Below are 19,015 nucleotides of genomic sequence, written 5' to 3'. Positions count from 1 at the left end.
AGATAGGCGCAGCAGAGGAGCGAGGCAGAAAGGGCCCGGTGGGGAAGTTCCATGCTGGTGACCTGCACGGCACAAATTGCCATCTCGCTATCGTCATCCTCATCATCCGTTGCCAAATCTTGACAATGTATGTTGGCATTGTGTGTAGACGAACCGGTGCCGATATTTTTTTTTATGTTGGATGCGCATGTTCATCGTATCCTCGTCTTCCATTCATTGTTGGGCGTTGAAACCTGGGCCCCCACTTCGAGCAGAGAATCCTGTTGCCACCGATAGGCAGGCCATTCGTACATCTGGAGCACACTACGCTAACTACTCTACCCTTCCCCACTGCCCGCTGTCTACACTACACTAGTTATTGTCCACCGCCCACCGCCTCCTCCCCCGGATTTTCTCTCGTCTGGTCTCAGCATCTGAGACGGGAACCCCGCTCCCCCAACCCGCGCTTACATAACGAGCCGTTTTGCAAATCACTACCCACCTTAGTTCCCCACACAACGCACACACGCACAACATCCCCTGCCTCAGGCCCATCGCCTCCTCTTCTTTATACCTGCCTTGGTAGGGCTAATGTTGTAGGAGAATGGCCGGGATGTTGCAAGAGCGGCGCCGAACTGCCGAGCAACATTGTGGAGCACACATGTATATACCTTACCTTTGTTGCTCAGGGACTTGGCCACCATCGTGGTGAGGCGACCAATGATTAAGGGTAGTTCCAACATTCAAACCTCGGGCGGTGATGATTCGGACATCGGACGGCCAAGAAGGACGACTCACCGCTTGTCTGTGGAGTACATGCCCACCCCCTCCATGGCTTACATTGCGTGTAGATAAAACATGCTGCGTACTCTACGTTCATGTTCGCCGCGGATACAGTGGGTATCCCTGTTCCGGTGTGATGAACGGATTGTTGTGAGGCGGGTGTGGGGAAGGGTATGATTCGACGTGGTGTAACCGCTGATGCACAACATGCCTTACCCTCCCACTACCACTCAACTCCGCGACCGTTCGCGGTATGCGGGCAGGAAAGGGTAGGTTAGGCAAGTAAAGGTAGCGTACGAACTCTCTAGTTTGTCATGCATGTGTATAACCACTCATGTACGGTACATACCATCCAAGACACGAGCGCTACGCTACACTGCGCTACGCTATAGCATAGTTACTGCCGGGAGCGCATACCTCAACGGTCGGCCATCTCCTCAACTCCAACCTCGACTGACTTGAGCTCTCGAAGGGAGGAGGTGGTCATGGGGATGGTTATCCGTTTGGTCCCTTCGCCAGTCTTTGTTCCGCTCGCTTGCCCGACGTACCGGGTATGGGTGGGTACCTACAGAGAAGGTTTGGATAGCATGACGTGCCGCCCGAGAAGGGGTGAGCAAGAAGAAGGTTTGTGGGGGCGGGAGGGGGGCGAGCAGATCAGCAGCGACCTGATACACAGGCTGAAAGAGGGGGTGGCCGGGATTTCCGCCTGGTTGAGGAGATTTTGCTCAGGCAGAGGAGGGGTCGGGAAGGTTGGGGCCACGTTGACGAAGTAGATCTTCCACAGTCGGTTCACGGAGGTGAGAAGCTGTGTAGACTCTTAGGATCTCCTTCATCTTGGAGGCGCGAGCTTCTCCCATCACCCCACCTCCGGTGGTTGTGTTTCACGTGCGAGGGAGATCCCTGAGAGAGATGGCCTTGTTCCCGTTCTGGAGTGCGGCAAAACACCAGCTTATAATTCGCTGCTGTATGTGCGTATGTACCTGCAGAGTTCAATAGGATGGGAGGCGAGTTATCGGGAGGCTGTTTGTCGTTGGTAGTACGTGAAGCAGGAGCAATAGGTTAATTCCGAGTCCATGCAGAGCTCAAGCCATCCGCTGTATCAGATGAGCTGGGTGTGCGAACCTCATGGCTGCGACGCAGAATCCCCCGGAGTCATGGGTCGCACCAGACCATCTGTACAGTCCTGGCCTCGGTCTCATCAGCGGTGTTCTTTCGGCGCGAGATCGGCCTCATCCAGCTTGATGAAATTTGGAGCATGAACAAGGACAAGGTGGCTCTTTCCGTTTCCTGGCTCGATGATGTTACCGGATTATGATTCAATTTTGTTGAGTGCTACGTGCTGAGCAGGAGCAATGTTGGCAGGAGACGTCTGGCGTCATGGCACTTCGTTTGCTCTTTCCACGTTCTATACGCTACTGCCTTAAAACATAGATCTTAATCCGTCGGGTTAAACATTCCCAGATCTTTTCTCCTAACTTCTCGCCTAATGGCTTTTATTCATGGTGTGGTAGGCAGAAACGAGCGGTAGTGTCATGCTTGTGGCAATTTCGTGTTAACCTGTTCGACTAGGGAGAACTCATCGGAAAGGATTTGGAACAAAAAGTATATACCTAGCACCTAATACTTGGAATAAATCCGATGTCAAGGCGCTGGAGCGACACGATAAAAGGGGGGGGGAGAAGAGAAAAAAAAAAAGGGGGGGGGGGGGATGCTTTTCATGCAACGCACTTGCATGACTGCCACTTTCAGAATAGCCGATAGCTTGTCTCAAGACATTGTCTGCCAGCGAATTGTTGTTGATTTCATTTCATTTTATTATTAGCTCCCTCCTCTGCTCAATTTACAGCGCCTACTTGAAGCAGCAGCAGGTCCGGGTGAGGAATATGCCCCAGGAAGCCACCGCGCTCTGCACCCTATAGGCAATGAGCGCGTGGGTTGGGAAGAGCTCGTAACAATGCACCGAAAAGGACAGCAGTTGACAGATCTTGACATAGGTATCGGCACTCCTCAAGTCAGGTTACCTACCTCGGTTAGTCTATCGTTACAATACCAGGGCTCGTTGGCGAGGAAACAAGCCTGAGTGCTTATAGCAACGCTAGAAGACATCCCCCACTGAGTTCTTAAAGAAAGCCTTCCCCAACCAACTGGCGGAAGCCGTAATAGGCAAGGAAATTGGCAGAGAGTATCTAACCGTGTAGCGTGGAAACGTGGCAGGAAGGCGATTGCTATTGAGTTCTCCCTCGCGACCCTCGCCGACGAGCAACGCCGCTCAACACCACATACCCCGACCAGATGCAATTGGTAGCGGTCCGTTGATCTAGCCATGCACTGTGGGAACCGACAGTGTCCCGGCACTTGTTGAAAACGCATGCTGCGTTCAAACTGGAAGACTTATTGCTCGGCGACCATCCTTCGTATGTTTCGATTTCTTGGGAGAACATTCCCGGGACTGTCCTCTCCGTGACTGGGAAGCGGGAGAGGCGCTGAGTAGAATAACCATCCTTTACCCGGCATTCTCGTACTACCCCTGAACGCCTCGAAAGTATGATCTACGAAGGCATAGCTCGGCCGGCCGCATATTTATTTTTCTGACTCGGCTTATTGACACAGTAATGTACATACATTTACAATACCATATACACGCATCTTGGCACAACACCCAAGAGACAAAGAAGCTTGATCGGTTCCTCACGTCGTCCGCATCGCGTTCGGCCGGATCGGCAACAACCTGTCCATTGCCCTCCCGTCGTCTAGGGCCCAGCCGCCCGTGACGTCCATCTTGTACTCCTGCTTACCCAGCCGGATCTTGGCGAACCCTTCCCGGTGGAAGGAGCGCTTGATCCCGCTCCAGGCGGTGCCGAACGCCTTGCGCGCGTCGCGGAAGGGCGCCGTCAGGATGTGGTCCATGGTGTACTTGCGCTCGGCCAGCCGGGCCTCCCTCGCCGCCCGCTCGGCGCGGACCCGTTCGGCCAGGCCCATGGGCCTCTGGCCGACCGGCAGCTCGGGCGCCCTGGCTGCCGAGAACACGCTGTACATGCGGAAGGGCAGCTGCACCTCCTCGGGTGGGAGGAGGTGCTTCTTGGGGGGCATGAAGGGCGCCATCCGGCGGGTGGCCACCTCGATGTAGATCGGGCTCGTAGTCGCAGTCGTGCCGGAAGCGAGCTGCTTGGAGACGGCGGCGGCAGGGACGGCCTCGATGGAGCGCACGATGCGGCCGGCGCCCATGACGAAGTAGGCGCCCATGCCGGCCATGAAGACCAGGATGGCGCCGAAGGCGTGCGGGATCCACCACATCAGCCCCTCGGGCGGGTGCAGGATGACGGTCCAGTACTGGTACACGGTGTACGAGACGCAAAAGGCGGCCGACGAGAAGCAGCCGGCGCGGAACCAAAAGTGAGAGGGCGACTCGTACAGCAGCGTCCGGCCCCTGAGGGCGAGCTGTTCGGCGTAGGAGGACGGTCGGGCCGCTTGTGCTGGTGCTGCTGATACCGTGGTGCCGGGGACGGCGGCGGAAGAGGCTTTTGAAAGGGTCGGCTTGGAGGCGGCCTTGGGCGTGGTCTTCGGGGCTGCTGCCGGCCGGGCTGTCTTGACGGCCTTCTGGAGGAGGCGGGAGGTAGAAAAGCGGGCACGTAGGAGCTGGCGCGCCTGTGTCGCGGCGCAATCGCACGGGGCTTGTTGCCGCACGAGCAGCAGCAGTCGAGGGCCGAACCCTCTGGGGAAGGACGCCATTGGATCTGCGGATCTGCACAGGCGAGGAAGAGCCGGGTCAGTTTTCGAGCTTGGAGAATAAGGTCGGGTCGCGTGGGCAACAGGTCGCGCGGACTGGGGAGGGGAGGCCCGAATGGCGTCAGGTGCTGTACATGCGTACCTTTTGTTTTCTTCTTCTTCTCTTTTTTTTTAGAATGAGTGGTATAACTAAGCAAATGGCTAGCAGCTACCCTGCAAGGGCGTACTCCGCACCAGGTATGAATGTATGAATTATGATGGGAGAGCGCTCCGATCGCGCCCGACTCGGGAGAAGATGGGGTCCCGGGTCCGGTTGCTCGCAGCGGGGCCCAAAAAAATTGTCGGCGCCGGATGATGGTTCGCACGAGGTCGGGTCTTGGCGTCGGGCGGACCTGAGCAGTTCCAATTGACAGGCATTGTTGACAGGCGCTACAGTAGCTAATTAACTCCACTAGTGTAGCGCGAGACAAGGGTCCAGAGGCGCGTTGTTGGATCCCCTTGCTGCGGAAGTAATCCCTGCAACAGAACTGCAAATGTTGGGAAGCCAAGAAGAGCTTGGGCCACCGCCTAAGTCGGTCCGCTTCCCGCCAAGTTCGAGGCCCGGAGCGCATTTCGCATCTTTCCATCAAAACGCACAACGCTCGAGTGCCGCGACCTGACCCGGATTGGGTTCTCTTTGCACCCGCCATCATGGCAACCTTTGTAACGGCATGCCGCATGTCGGCGCGGCTCGCGGCACGTAAGGTGCAGCACGATGCAGTCAGAGGTAAGTTTGAGCTGGGGTGCCTTCAGTCAGTCTGTCCGAGAGGAGAAAAAAAAAAGACCGATGGGAGGAGGGAAGCAGACAGATAAGGTGTTTACGGACAAAACGGAGACAATGCTCGAACAAGAATTGAAGAAGAGATGAAATGAGAGGGAAGAAAAAAAGAAAATAAAATAAAATAGAACGAGAAAGAAAAACCAATGGCGAGCTGACAAAGCTCTGACGCAGGATTCCGCACATCGGCCGCCGTCCTGGCCGCCCAAAATTTCACCATGCCCGCCCTTTCTCCAACAATGACCGAAGGCAACATTGCTGCATGGAGGGTCAAGGAGGGCGAGAAGTTCTCGGCCGGCGATGTCCTGCTCGAGATCGAGACGGACAAGGCGACAATGGACGTTGAGGCGCAGGACGACGGCATCCTGGTGAAGGTCATTCAGGGCGAGGGCAGCAAGGGCGTTCAGGTTGGAACGCGGATAGCGGTCATCGCTGAGGAGGGTGACGACATCAGCTCGCTCCAGATCCCCCCCGATGAGACCCCGCAAGCAGCAAAAGCCGCCGAGGCGCCCAAGACGCAGGCTCCGGCGGCTCCGGCGACCCCAGCATCTCCGGAACCCGAATCTACACCGGCGACCTCCCCACCCAAGACTCCGGTCAAGCCGAGCGGGAAGACGCTCAACAAGTCCTACCCTCTGCTCCCGTCGGTGATCCACCTGCTCAAGGAGAACGGTCTTGACGAGTCCGCCGTGAGCGGCATCACGCCGACGGGGCCCAACGGCCGCCTGCTCAAGGGCGACGTTCTCGCCTTCTTGGGCAAGATCAACGCCAACAGCCCGGCCAACGTCTCCGCCCGCTTCGAGAAGGCGTCGCACCTGGACCTCAGCAACATCAAGGTCGCCAAGGCTCCCGAGCCCAAGAAACCCGCCAAGGAGGCTGCTCCGGCCTCGCCGCCGCCGCCGCCGCCGCCCAAGTCGGTCGTCACGCTGCCCGTCTCCCTCGAGGCCGTCATGGAGGCCCAGAAGAAGATCCACAAGTCGCTCGGCGTGTTCCTGCCTCTCTCGACCTTTGTCGAGCGCGCCAGCGAGCTCGCAAACGACGAGCTCCCGCTCCCGGCCGACTACCAGCCCACGGCCGACGAGCTGTTCAACCAGGTCCTCGGCCTGGACAAGGTCGGCGGCCGCAAGGCCTCTCGCGGCTCCTACGTCCCCCAGGTCGCCTCCCTTCCGTCGGCGTCCGCGGTGTCCGCGCCCACCCCGAACAAGACGAAGAAGCAGGTCGATATCCTCGACATCCTCACCTCCAAGCCGAAGCCGGCCGCCAAGAAGACCACCGTGCTCCCCGGACAGCCCGCCGGGACGAACCTCTTCAGCCTGCAGGTGCCCAAGGCGGAGGAGAGGAGAGCGCAGGTCTTCCTTGAGCGGGTCAAGATCGTGCTGGAGAACGAGCCGGGGAGGTTGGTGCTGTGATGCGGGGTTTGTTGTCAGGGGAGCGGTTTTTCGGTGCGTTGTATGTGTTGTTTGATCAACTCAGAGTAACTACCTAGTCATAGACATTCTGATATGTGAATCCCAAAACAAACAGCCTTCGATATCCCCAGAGTTTTCGAAACAGCTGTACGATTGTATGATGTATTTCTAATGAAAAAAAAAAAAAAAAATTTGGACAATGCTACAACCACGACCAAGCCAAACCGAAACTTGAATGACCTTGGCTCCCTTTTTTTTTCTTTTAGGTCAGAGTGCCTCCAGTGCTAAGCCCAGCGCTTTACCTGTTTCCCAAATCGCGCAAGCAAGCCGACCGCCCAGTCCCCCTTACTCCCCCAGCTCTCGTTAGCTCTAAGTAGGAGAAGAGGAGGAGGGAAGAAGGAGATAAAAAAAAGAAGTGAAACCGTCGAAAGCAAAAAAAAAAAAAAAAAAAAAAAAAAAAAAAACCAAAAAAAAAAAAAAAAAAAAAAAAAAAAAAAAAAAAATAGGAAGATAAAAGGAGAAGAAGACAAATGGACAAGAAAGACGCCAAGTTTCCCCGGCTCAGGGGTTCAGCTTCTCCGCCTCCCCATCATCATCATCATCATCATCATCATCCTCATCCCCCCCAACAATAATCTCCTCCTCCTCCTCCCATCCTTCCCAGCTCACCACCTCCTTATCCCAGCCGTTGGGCCTCGCCGTCCTGACGTGCCCGACCCGGAGTCCGTCAATCTCGACCGCCTCCCTGGGCCACCTCAGCACGCCCCGGAAGGGCTCGCTCCAGGCCTCCTGCATGATGGCCCGCCCGCCGTCGGCAAACAGGTGCGGGACCGCCAGCCGCATGCTGGCCAGGGCCCTCCTGCCGACCTCGTCGACCGAGTCGCTGTGGCGGAGCGCGAAGAAGCCGGCCTCGTCGGCGTGCCGGCGCCGCAGCCGCTCCTGCTCCTCGGCGGGGAGCAGGCCGAGCCCCATGAGGAAGACGTCGTACTGCACCAGGCTGGTGCGGCAGACCCAGGAGCCGCCCTCGGCGGCGCGGCGGTACAGGCCGGCCAGGGCGGCGGCGCTGCCCAGGGCGCCCGTGCCGTAGTCCGACATGGGGAAGGGCGGGACGACGGGCTCGTCCAGGCCCATGAAGGCGCCCTGCGCCCAGGCGGCGCCCGTGACGCAGTCGGCGACCTGCTGCCAGCCGGGGCGCCCGGCCCACTCGGCGCCGCGCTCGGGCTCCAGGTCGGCGCCGCCGAAGCAGTCCTCGGCCACGTAGACGAAGCCCCGGCCGCGGGCGCGGGCCAGCCGGCCGAGCTGGTCCGGTCCGTAGCCCAGGCGGGCGAGCGCGCCCGGGCGGTAGCCGTCGATGAGCACGTCCGCGTCCGCGAGCAGGGCGGCGAAGGCGGCCCGGTCCGCCGGGCAGCTCGGCCGCAGGTCCAGGTGCACCGCCCGCTTGCCCGCGTTGACGTCGAGCTGGAAGAAGGGTACGTCCGGGAGGTGCGGGGGGGTCACTTTGAGGACCTGCGCGCCGTGCGCGGCCAGCGAGCGGCCGATGGTCGGCCCCGCGATGATGCGGCAGAGCTCGAGCACCTTGATGCCCTCCAGGGCCTGCCGGGGCCGCCGCCCGCCCGGAGAGGAGCCTGCCGCCGTAGTAGAGGGGAAGGGAACGGGCGGAGTCACGTGGGCGTCCGCCGGGTTGGGACGGACCGTCAGGGGCGGGAGGTCCAGGAGGGCTTTGCCGTGGGGGGTAGTTTGGAACTGGGCCCAGGTGAGTGCTTGAATGCCGGCTTGTCGGTGAGCGAGATTGAGCGCGTCGAGTTCCGCGGCCGTGTGCTCTTTCACCGCGGACTCGATGTAGTCGATGATGGCGTGGTAATCGGTCATTTCTGGCTTCTCCTTGGGCAGGCCAAGCATCTCAAGGGTCACATCGGCGTCCAGGGAGCCGTGGATGTGGAAGTATTCACCGGGGTTTTTGGTGCCGTAGAGGTTGGCCGACATCCGCCGGTAGAGGACCGATTGGGCCTTGTTCAGGTCCGTGTCTGGGCGGAAGAGGGTCAGTTTGCCGTGCCCTGGACCGCGTGTGTGTGCCCCGTCCCCCTTCCCCTCCCCCACCACCACCTCTCATTCAATCCCACTCCCGTCGACGGGGCTGGGCTGAGCGGGCAGTGTAACTCACCAGGAATCCTGTCCTTAATTCGAGGATCTGACTTGTCCATGCCATCTAGGGTCGTAAGATAGGCCGACATCAAAAAGGCCGAGACCCTGTCGGCATCGATTCGAATCCTCTTGCTCTCCGTCCCATACCGAAGTTTCGCAATGGCGGCAGCGGCACAAGCTTCGAGAGCCTTAATGGCCGCGGCGGCTTCCTGCTCTCTGAGCGGGGTAGGAAAATGCACCTCGTCCCCCTTCTCCGTCGCCGACGTGACCTCGACGGTCTCGGCGAACGGCAACAAGGCCGCTGGAAGCTCGCCTGAACAGATCGTACACAACTTCTGGAGCGCCTCACGGGCCCCGGCAGCCACCGAGTGCGGCATGGGGACAAGACGGCCTTCGGCTGATGTATATTCTTTCCCGACTTTCATCAAATGCTGCCAGTACCGAAAGGCTGACAAGAGCACGCGTTGCTGAGACACCGACTCGGCGTTTGGGCCCGGGAAAGGCGTCTTGTCGACGGCGGCGCCTTCCCAGGCCCAACCGGCGGCGGGCGTTGCTGTTGGCATGGTCGCTGCCCGGTTTATGATGTCCATTGTTGCGAGTGCTCGCGGAAGGGTCGAGAGAAGGCACCTTCTTATGAGAAACTAAGCGAGGGCGAAGTGCCGGTACAAGTAGGTGCCATCCGATGGCTAGCCCGTTGGAGGATCACACCGTGTTGGTCATGGGTGACCCTCTGTACATACGCACACACATTGCCTAGGATCCTGGCGAGACCCGCACCAGTGGACCGACAATACGATAGAGACCTTGGGGTGGAAGCTGTGGTGATAGATATCTTGGTTCGTCTGTGCGCGTAGGCCGCCATAAGAGACAGAAACCGGGGCCCTGCCATTGCCAGATCCATGACGGCGCCTTGGCTCCGAGATTCCCACTCTCCACGCGCTCGGGGGGATCTCCGGGCAGGAACGGGCGGATCTCACTAGACAGAGGCGGGGGGTTGGCATGATTGGAGTCGTCGTTGCCGCGAGTCCTTGCTGGTCACGCCCCTTTCCGACCCATCTGCGGCATTGGTTGGCTCCCGACGGGTTCCGAGGGGCTGGAGAGCGGGCTGGAGAGCGGGCTGGCGAGCCATTGGCGAATCCAAGGTTCTACACCACGTGCTCCCAGGGCGCCTCTCCACCACCACCTCTTAGAGCAATGGGATAACGGAGTGCGTCCAATGGCTTCTCGGTCCGGCGTGGTCTTGTAAAAGCCAGGGCAGAATCTCTGGTTGCAGAACGATGAACTTTGTCACCTGCAAGAAAGACCGCCGTGAGACGCTGAGCCTGGATCACGCGGTCGACGAGATCCGACGCTGTAACAACGGGTAAGAATAAAAAGAATATGATGGATTGCAGACGGAGAAGCAGGGAGGTACCCGCCAGATGGGAGGAGATGAAAGCTGAGCTCGTTTCCGCGATAGTACGAAGTCCCGTACCGGGGGAACCTCGGTGACACTGCTGAGAGAAGGAGAGACGGGAGCAAGGGGTGGGGGGGTTAGTCGGTGCACGGCTTCTGTACTGTATGTACACTCCTTCGAAGTAGGAGGTAGAACCTGCACCCCAGAGACGGACGAGGCAGGCAAGCCGTTGGTTGAGATGGTGACGGGCGGGACCCTGCGTGGGACTGGTTAGCGCGACATCTACCTACCTAGGTATGTACGGGTAGGTATGTCATGCACATACAGTATGTGTATGTACATACATCAATCTCTCCGCTGCGCCGTCCTCTCCCCCACTACACTAGTGCTAGCACTAAAGCCTGTATTCTGTCGTGCGTTGTGAGCGGGGGTATGGGGATGGCCAGTTATACAAAAAAGTCGAGCATTCGACGGCCACCCTTCCTAAATCCAGGATGGGCGGCTGCAGAAATGGCGCGAACGTGGGGATGCTATCCCTGCAGGTCTTACGATAAGTGTTCCCCGACGGCGTTGCCAGCAACAGCCGAGACATCTTCTCCTGGCCTGTGGTGATTCCGAAATGGCGGCGTTGGTGATGGTGTGTGTGCCTTTGCACGTCAACCGCCAACCGCCAACCGCCAACCGCCAACCGCTGATCCAACGGGCTAGGTCGGTCAGGTGAAAGCGAATGGTTGGAACGATCCCTCTTCCGTCCTCGGAACCCCCCGGCCGCTCTGTTGTTTGCACCTTGTTGAGCCCCTCGGCAGGGAACTTGGGGACCGTGACCGCCACTGAGTGAGGGTAGATGAAGGTCAGGTAGCTTCCGAAAAAGGTAAGCAGGAGAAAACTGTAGGTGCCAACCGAGTAACCTACTGTTGTAGTGTAGGGTGGTCGGCATGTGGGATTAGCTGCACCATAACCGTTCGTGGAGTAGTGCGGCTTCCTTCCCGTCCTCGGCAACATCCAAGAGCATCCCCCCACCTCCTCCACTCGACGGTGGTTGGTCGGCGGACGTGACTGCTGCACGGAAGGATAAACCGAACCCCTTCGTCGCCCATGTGGCCGACTGTGTCTCTTCGAGGACCGGCGGTGTCCATCTGAAACGCGGGAAGAAGCGATGCACGCAATGGTGCTTGAGCTGATCCAAATTTGCATGCGTCCCGTCGTCTCGGGGTAACCCACGGGTTGCGAAAACCGCAGGTCTGAGGTTGAAGATGGGCATGATTGCAGGTCAATCCGAGAAGATGGAGGTCAGGCAGGTGAGATTAATTGCGCCAACGGTACCTTAGGTGTTCGGTCAGGAAGCAAGATACTCCGACCTGAAGGGAAGGTATCAGTATCTCTTGTGTGATGCTTGAAGATACATACGGTACCTAACCTGTCACTAGAGCTCGGGGCTTGACACTAATTACCCGTAATTAATCCCGTAATCTTGAGAGTGCTTGGGGCGCCATTTTTATCGGTTGCGGGGCACCTGCAGCATGCCCCCCCGACCACTGAAGAGCTGGAGCTAGGTGCATTATCCGATGCTTGGATACCTGCTATGCCTCTCCTACTCGGCCCCAAAAAGTGGAAGCTGGAACGCTGTCCAGAACCATTGGCAGCAGTCTCACCTGACCTCTTCCCTGCCCGTCTCGGGCAGGTTAGGTCAAGGCAAGCTAGGCAGGCAGGCAGGCAGGCAGGCAGGCAGGCAGGCAGGCAGGCAGGCAGGCAGGCAGGCAGGCAGGCAAGCACCTGGCAAGGTAAGTACGGATTAGTTCTTGACCTTTGGTTCCTGCCCGTCGCGCTGCTTTTGCCGCGTTTTCCTTCCCATTCCATTCTTTGCCTCTCCACCTCGAATCTGCAGTACTAAGTTTCGAATGCAAAATCCCTCCTCTGCGCGGCCCAGGGCCAAGCTCTCGAGGCCGTCATATCGTAAGACGGCCACACGCCACATCCCCATTATTCCTTTTACCTAGCTAGGTATGTACATACGTACCTGGTACGGTGCCTCCTGCTCACGTCAAACATGGGGGCCTTCATCGAAATTATGGTCACACAAGGCTTCCTCGTCCTATGTCCCCGAGGTTCACAGCGCGGGGCTCGCATTCGGCGACAGTCCTGTGATGGAACGAGCTTCAATCGTGCCCTGTCTCTTCGCTTCTGACTGCCCGCTCAATGTCGAGTCGAGCGGTGTGGTCATCCATGTCCCGGTTCCCTGCCTCTGCAATGGCTCGCATCCCCTCTCCCCCCTCCCCTTCTTCCTGGGGGGAGAAAAAAGGTGGACGAACGGTAACACCAAAGACGCGCCACGAGGCCAGCCGTACGCCTAATGAGCCAATGCAAGCGCGCTCAAAGTCCCCAACGCTGTCTATCACGGCTGCAGTCGCGTCATCCCCGCTTCGTGCTTCGTGCGCTGGGCAGAGCCCCTGCCTATCGCCGGCCTCCATCTTGCGCGAGGCTTGCTTGGGAGGTGGCTCTCGAGCACCACCCCCCATTTCCCAACTTATCGCATCCCCCGCATCTTGGGTTGCTGCGCTGTTTTGATGCACCAGCAGCGAGCTGGACTTCTCGTTATCCAGCCACCTGGATTCACGCGCCACTCGTGCCGGGGTTTGATGCAGCTGCCCTGGGCCGCGCCAGTCACTGGGTAGCAAGCCTTGGAGCTGATCTAGGATGGTTTTGGGCGCAAAAGCAAGCCGCAGCACGGCCCAAGACTATCCAAAGCGTCAGCTTGCAGCAAGGAAAACAAGTCGGCCAGGGTACCTTTTTGAGGCTCGCTCGCCTAGCACCGTCCACCCGCCTCGTGGTGTGCGCCTCCTAGGGCCGTGTTTTCCCGCCCCATCCTCCGGCCTTCGGCTTCCCCCTTCTTGCTTCACTTCCGGTGGCCGAAGCAGCTCAGTATATCTCTTCGCCTGGTCCGGTTGCCGTGATTCTCGTTCGACGACACTGACATTGTCCCCGCAAGCACCAAGACCTCGCACCTGCTCCCTACCCTACACTGGGCACCGACGCAACCCTGGATCAACCATCCTGCGGCACATGGGCTCGTGCCACCAAGCGCTCTCCCGCTGCGGGCACTAAACTGGACCGACCCCAGAAAGAAAACCCGCAGGACCAACAGACGACACATAGCTTAGATAGCTTACAACCATCCGACGGACGAACCGCTCTCTCCCCACTGCCGGCCTTGCTGCCGAAGTGTCTCGTGCATCATCCGTTCTTGCCAGGTCCCCGCCGCTCGCTCCTTCGCGACCGCACTAACCTAGCGCTCGTCTCCCGATTCTCCATCGTCTTCTTGTCCAGCTGCCCGCGTATTGCCGTCACACTTGCAGCTGCCGCCTCCCTCGGCCTAGCAGACTGAGCAGGAGCGTCTGCTACCCGATGGCGGGGGGTTTGCTCCCGTCTCCCCACGCGACTCACGCCAACTTCACCTGCCCTTCTCCACCATGACTCGCCCCAAGGTTCCCGACGACAAGCGCCAGCGCACTGCCCAGGCCTGCGACTCGTGCAAGCGCCGGAAGCAGAAGGTGAGAGTCTTTGTTTCTTGTCTTCTCGCTTGTTTCTTGCTATCGCTTCACTGCTCCCTCCTCGTGCTTCAAGGTCTCCAGGGTCGCGGCATTGCCGCGTTGGATCCCGAGAACTTAGTCTTTGCTTTGGTCTCACAGCTCTCCAGCAGTCTGATTTGGGGAGTGGGATGCCTCTGCACCTTTGTAATCCCCCGTTCGCCGTTTTGTCTCACTTTCTTACCACAAAAAAAGAGAGAGGAAACAAAAAAAAGGCCATCCTCTCTTTACATATGCCTACCTCCATCTCCCTCGTCGTGATGCATCCTGGCCAGTGGTGCTTGTTTCTCGAGGAGAGGAGTGTTGCCTGCCTGACCCAAAGAGGTGTGCCCAAACACCCCTCGTATTCCCTTCATTTGTCACATTGTTGCAGAGTACAAGGACTGTTAGGGAAGAAGTGGGCTGCTTCCCCCAGCCCCCGATCCAGTGGCACGAGTGTGCAGCGTCTGCTGGCCGCCGACGTTGAAGACGCGCGATGGCTGTGAGTACAATCCAGAACCCGCGAGTCTCATCGGTCGTTGGTCCTAAATTCAGCGGACGGACACCCCCGTCTAGGGACGCTTTTTCCCCCCTCCAAGTCATCCTGTCGAGCCTTTCCTCCGGTGATAGTTCCTCCTTCGCTCCGGAATCGGGTTCTCATGGCTTGCGTCCTTGCTGACAGTTCCCGTCCAGTGCAATGGCATGAACCCCTGCCAAACTTGTCAGAGGAGGAAACTGAGCTGCCACTATACGCCAAACAACACTTCCGAACATGCTGCGGACTCTGCTGCGTCACCAACCAAGCGGCGCCACCTGGATAATTCCCCGCCCTCAATACCCTCGGTCCTCAAGGCACCAGAAGAACTATCTCCTCACTCCGGCGACGCAATGCAAGCTTGGAGGCAGCCGCGGAAGAGCGAGCAGCAGCCGGGGGACGCGTCGATGTCGGGGATGATGACATCGCAACCACCGCTCTCGATGCCCGCCCAGGATCATACCCGGCAAGGCTTCTTGCGAAATCCCAAAAAGACATCGAGTCGTAACAATGCGAAGGGGCTACCCGAGGAGACCAGCATTTACACGGAAACTCGGATGTTGCAGGATCAGACTGGTCGCCTCCGTAAGTCTCTTCCGGGGCGCTTTTTTTTTAAAAAAAAAAAAAAAAGAAAGAAAGAAATGTTGGCTTCTCGTCCTTGCTAACCCTCGCTCTAACCAAGTGTACATCGGAGATGCCTCCACCCTGTCCATCCTGCAGTTGACTCGCATTATCATTGAGAACACCGCAGGGTCAGACATTGGCTCACCGTTCATCGATGATCCTAAGAGGCATCGTATACTGGAGAGCATCATCGACTTCCCGGACGACGTGCGGATTCCCAGCCCGTTGCCAGACAAAGAGACCGCCGATGTTCTCATAGCGTCCTACTTCACGAATGTCAGCCGACCCTTCTACTGCCGACGAGAACGCTTGCTGATGTTCGCTAGACTTGCGGCCTGGTTGAAATTTTGGACAAGGCTTCTTTCCTAAGGTCAGTCGAGGAGTGTTACCGGGACCCTCCCTCCTCCGGGAATGATTTCCTCTGCAACTTATATTTGGTGCTGGCTATTGGCCTGCTCTTGGCAACGCCTCCCCCTGGGAGTCACGAGGAGTTGGTAGTGCAAAGACAGCTCGCAGCACAGCCAAATAGGGCAGAGCTCTTCTTTCGAAGTGCCAGGTCCATGTGCGACCCTGCGGCCGGCTTCGAGGATGCAGACTTCTGGTCTATCCAATCATTGGCCTTGATGACCATTTACATGCTCGTCAATTCCAAGAGGAACAGGGCATATGCATATCTAGGTAGGTCCTCTCTGGATGGTGCAACCACGAGCACCTGTAGGAAGACTTACCAGCTCCCCCCCATCTAGGCATGGCGGTCCGTTCTGCTTTCGCCTTGGGCTTACATCGGGAGGAGACAATGAACGACTTCATCTTCACGCCAGCTCAGATGAGGGTTCGGAGGACTTTGTGGAAGACTCTGTTCATCCTCGACCGCTTTCTGGCTGCCACACTGGGGAGGCCGACCGCCATATCCGAGGACGACTGCTCTTGCAAGATCCTGCCGGACGACAATGCCGCTGATATCCCGTCCGTGGCCGGATCGGAAGCCGAGCAGATCCATGCGAGATGCCTCGATGCCTGTGTCGAGAGCGCTCATATCATTGGTGTGACGCTCAAGGTCTTCTCGCGGAGAAAGATCTCCACCGCAAGGGTTCAGGAGATAGTCGATATGTCCAAAAACTGGGATCAAGCCTCCCACACACAACCTTACAGGCGCCATTCCGGTGGGGGACCGGCGGATCCAGCCCATCAAGTCGCCTCTCTTCACGTCGGGCTCTTTTCTTTGCACTCGCTCATTCTTCTCACCAGGCAGTTGTTCGTAATGCACAACTGGATGCTTGTGGAGGAGCGGTCAGGCATCAAGAAGTCCGCGCAAATCCGGGAATCGTCAATGGCAAGGTTCTCGGAAGCATGTGTCATCGCTTCTTACCGGACAATTCGGCTAGCTCGAAGCGCTTGGGGCGATGGTTACCTTCCACGTCGGAACCCCTTTGTCATGTAGGTCCCTACTCGATATATGTCGTCGCTGCCGCCTCTTAGACTCTGAGCTGACTGCCACGCCAGATACTTTGTATTCGCTGCCAGCCTTGTTATTCTCATGAACCAGTTCTCTTCCCTGTATTATACGAGCGAGTACAACAAGACCATGCGCGACGCCCTAGACATCGTAGCGTACTGCGCCGAGAGCGACTCGCAAGCGCAGCGTGTCCTCGATATCATTACGAGGTTCTCACAAGTAGTCGACAAGTGGACCGAGAACCACTCTCACTCTGCACCGAAGCTCTCAGACGACTTCAGCTGCCTCTACAGCCAGCCTTCACACTCCGGAACCACTTCCGGTCATATGCCTCCAGGGCCCGCTCTCGATACGGACATCCACGTGCGAACATCTCAAACGGCCAGCGGACAGGACCCCGGCTTGCTGACCCCGCCATCGATACCAAAGGTGCCAATATTGAACGTGCTATCCGCCCAAGCTCCCAGCGCCGCCCTTGAAGCTAGGGTCAGCGGCATGTCGCCCCCACACGCTTCCATCCCTCCCGCCACGCTTGTGGGCAACCGTCCGACTGTGCTCGCCCACTCGTCGCTTGCGACCACTGAACTGCTCCGTGGAAACTTCGAGTTCGATATTGACGGTTTATGGTACAGCTGTACCAATTACCTTCCCCCGGTTTCTTCAGTCGCCCCGGGCATCAGCAGTCTTGCCTTACAGTTTCCGCCACCAGTTATTGGCGCGCCCACAGAGCCTTACGGTGCGTACCTGACCCTCAGCTTCTGCCCGACCGAGAAAACTATAGCCCGGGTTCCTTTCATTATATGCTCTAGCTAATGCGTGGAACTGGTTCGTTTGGCAGACAAGCCGGTATTCTGATTTCTTGCCACTATCAAGGCACGGAGACGCTTTAAACACATTCTGTTTCGGGGAAACTTTGCGGTTTCCCCCGAGCAATAGTCAACTTTGAGCAGCTGGCTGCAGAGTGTAGCGGTGAGGAAACGAAAGGAAGACGGGGCGAGGTGCCTCTTTGCTGCTTCAGCCTACATCACAAATACACCTGATAACCCCCCTACTACCGAGATCAACCACGACCGAGCACGAAGTCGTACTTGAGTGACCACCGCGCGTTGGGGTCTCCCTCGCGTGGTACAAATTTGACCACCAGTTCATCCTTGACAGCAAACACGGCATCCTTGGAGATGTATTCGTCCCGATCGTCATACAACTGGGTCGTCAAAGCTCGGAAGCCTGGCGCGGAAATAATGACGTGGATGTGACCCGGCCGATAAGGATGCCGATCCAGCAAGTTCAGCAGTTTCCCCGCCGGTCCGTCGTTAGGAATAGGATACGCGACCGGCCGCAGTGCATAGAAAGCGAAGCGACCCTCAGCGTCGGTCTGGAACCGGCCTCGACAGTTCATATCCGGCTGCGACTCATCCTGCTGCTCATACAACCCATTGGGCGCCGTGTGCCACACATCCACGATCGCCCCCTTAATCGGCGCGCCCGAGGTTGCCAAGACGCGGCCCGTTACCAGAGCGGAGTCGGCGACTGCTTGGTCGTACCAGGACACCGCAGGACTCAGATTTCGAACAATGGAGCTACCGTTTGGCAACAATGGCGCGTCGTGCCGGTAGAACGGGCCCAGAATGGCAGAGGGGGTTTCGGAGTTGGAAGTCCCCAACATCTTGGACGTTATCTCATCAACCAGGCTTTCCAAACCCACAATATCACACAAGAGCTGGGTCTCGTTTCGCCGGTCGTCTGACATCTTGCCACATTCGTTGATCTGTGACGCGTCAGCATGAACTAGCACCGAGTGTTGGCAGCGATGCACAGTTGCTCACGAAATCGACGGCGGCCATCCACTCAGCAACAGTCAGGTTAACCTCACGCGCGAAGGCGTGGAGGTGGCGCACAAGGCTGGGCATCACTTCGGCCAGGCGCCGATTGGCGTTCGGGCCTGTGGCAGCGATGACCCTGTCTGTGAACGTCCCACCATATGGCGGTTTCTTTGGCATACTGTTGGTCTCGAACGCCGTAGCCGCTCCTGGTGTTAGGTCGGGTATCATCTGGCCCATCTTGAAGCTGGTGGTGAAAGACGAGGATTCTAGGGGTGTCAGGTCCAAACTTCAACGGTCGTGGGAAGGGGGTGGGCGGCAGACGGGACCCTTAAAGAAACGAGGGAGAGACCAGCCGCGACTAGAAGGCGCCTCAAGTACCTGGTCCTTGTCCTTTGGTGAGAGCATAGGGAACAAGGGACAAGCACACAGGGATGTCACACCGCATTGGACAGTATCACATGGAAATACGGATGAACCATGGGCGAACGACAGTATGAAAAATTCTCCGTGCGACCAAACGAGATTCATCAGCACAGAACAGCCGATACAGCCATGTTGGGTTAGGACGCCCTTGAAGACAGCCTCTGTGCTTTTCGTCATTCGATGTCAATCAATGATTGTTGACATCTACGAACCCCCCTGCGTGGCCCGCATGAAACATGGTCATGCGACTCCGCCAGGTCTGCCCGAATGTCGGACAACTGTTTGTACATACACACGCGACGTGCCGAGTTTGCGGCCCAAGAGGTTTTTCGCAAACCA

General features: G+C 57.9%; 6 protein-coding genes across 6 annotated transcripts; 2 read left to right on the top strand and 4 right to left on the bottom strand.

Moving 5' to 3' along the window:
* Window positions 1-3,030: 3,030 nt before the first annotated feature.
* Window positions 3,031-4,834, bottom strand: P884DRAFT_234890 (uncharacterized protein). The gene is made up of 2 exons (XM_069439930.1): window positions 4,631-4,834; window positions 3,031-4,504 (listed from the first exon to the last, which is right to left on the bottom strand). Exon 2 carries the CDS (start codon window positions 4,489-4,491, stop codon window positions 3,451-3,453), a length of 1,041 nt encoding a protein of 346 aa, XP_069301972.1. The 5' UTR covers window positions 4,492-4,504; window positions 4,631-4,834; the 3' UTR covers window positions 3,031-3,450.
* A 344-nt stretch (window positions 4,835-5,178) lies between these two features.
* Window positions 5,179-6,929, top strand: P884DRAFT_326437 (uncharacterized protein; the record flags this gene model as incomplete). Its single annotated transcript, XM_069445474.1, has 2 exons — window positions 5,179-5,254; window positions 5,480-6,929. The coding sequence occupies 2 exons, from the start codon at window positions 5,179-5,181 to the stop codon at window positions 6,712-6,714; spliced, it is 1,311 nt and encodes a 436-aa protein (XP_069301971.1). The 3' UTR covers window positions 6,715-6,929.
* A 346-nt stretch (window positions 6,930-7,275) lies between these two features.
* Window positions 7,276-9,419, bottom strand: P884DRAFT_189089 (CoA-transferase family III domain-containing protein; the record flags this gene model as incomplete). The annotated part of the gene is made up of 2 exons (XM_069437412.1): window positions 7,276-8,738; window positions 8,876-9,419. The coding sequence occupies 2 exons, from the start codon at window positions 9,417-9,419 to the stop codon at window positions 7,276-7,278; spliced, it is 2,007 nt and encodes a 668-aa protein (XP_069301970.1).
* A 582-nt stretch (window positions 9,420-10,001) lies between these two features.
* On the bottom strand, window positions 10,002-11,513 carry P884DRAFT_274247 (uncharacterized protein; the record flags this gene model as incomplete). The annotated part of the gene is made up of 6 exons (XM_069442696.1): window positions 10,002-10,178; window positions 10,331-10,349; window positions 10,467-10,518; window positions 10,802-10,855; window positions 10,942-11,111; window positions 11,212-11,513. The coding sequence occupies 6 exons, from the start codon at window positions 11,511-11,513 to the stop codon at window positions 10,002-10,004; spliced, it is 774 nt and encodes a 257-aa protein (XP_069301969.1).
* Window positions 11,514-13,561: 2,048 nt separating this feature from the next.
* P884DRAFT_10498 (fungal-specific transcription factor domain-containing protein) lies at window positions 13,562-17,388 on the top strand. Its single transcript, XM_069437043.1, has 7 exons — window positions 13,562-13,800; window positions 14,509-14,935; window positions 15,033-15,250; window positions 15,301-15,652; window positions 15,721-16,411; window positions 16,478-17,166; window positions 17,269-17,388. The coding sequence occupies exons 1-7, from the start codon at window positions 13,720-13,722 to the stop codon at window positions 17,283-17,285; spliced, it is 2,475 nt and encodes an 824-aa protein (XP_069301968.1). The 5' UTR covers window positions 13,562-13,719; the 3' UTR covers window positions 17,286-17,388.
* Window positions 17,389-17,433: 45 nt separating this feature from the next.
* On the bottom strand, window positions 17,434-18,716 carry P884DRAFT_10476 (Intradiol ring-cleavage dioxygenase). Its single transcript, XM_069437040.1, has 2 exons — window positions 18,257-18,716; window positions 17,434-18,198 (listed from the first exon to the last, which is right to left on the bottom strand). The coding sequence occupies exons 1-2, from the start codon at window positions 18,488-18,490 to the stop codon at window positions 17,491-17,493; spliced, it is 942 nt and encodes a 313-aa protein (XP_069301967.1). The 5' UTR covers window positions 18,491-18,716; the 3' UTR covers window positions 17,434-17,490.
* Between the last annotated feature and the right edge of the window lie 299 nt (window positions 18,717-19,015).

Source organism: Thermothelomyces heterothallicus (genome assembly GCF_042370625.1).
Source record: "Thermothelomyces heterothallicus CBS 202.75 unplaced genomic scaffold P884_scaffold_1, whole genome shotgun sequence".
NCBI classification, from domain to species: Eukaryota; Fungi; Ascomycota; class Sordariomycetes; order Sordariales; family Chaetomiaceae; genus Thermothelomyces; species Thermothelomyces heterothallicus.
This window is presented reverse-complemented; position numbering and strand designations above follow the sequence as displayed.

Excerpts from the sequence above, each read along its gene's own strand:
- P884DRAFT_10476 (XM_069437040.1), bottom strand. The coding sequence starts at position 18,490 with ATGGGCCAGATGATACCCGACCTAACACCAGGAGCGGCTACGGCGTTC. Across the intron at positions 18,199-18,256 it reads GGATGGCCGCCGTCGATTTC|ATCAACGAATGTGGCAAGAT; the intron begins GTGAGCAACTGT and ends GACGCGTCACAG.
- P884DRAFT_234890 (XM_069439930.1), bottom strand. The coding sequence starts at position 4,491 with ATGGCGTCCTTCCCCAGAGGGTTCGGCCCTCGACTGCTGCTGCTCGTG.
- P884DRAFT_10498 (XM_069437043.1), top strand. The coding sequence starts at position 13,720 with ATGACTCGCCCCAAGGTTCCCGACGACAAGCGCCAGCGCACTGCCCAG. Across the intron at positions 13,801-14,508 it reads GCAAGCGCCGGAAGCAGAAG|TGCAATGGCATGAACCCCTG; the intron begins GTGAGAGTCTTT and ends GTTCCCGTCCAG. Across the intron at positions 15,251-15,300 it reads TAGCGTCCTACTTCACGAAT|ACTTGCGGCCTGGTTGAAAT; the intron begins GTCAGCCGACCC and ends GATGTTCGCTAG.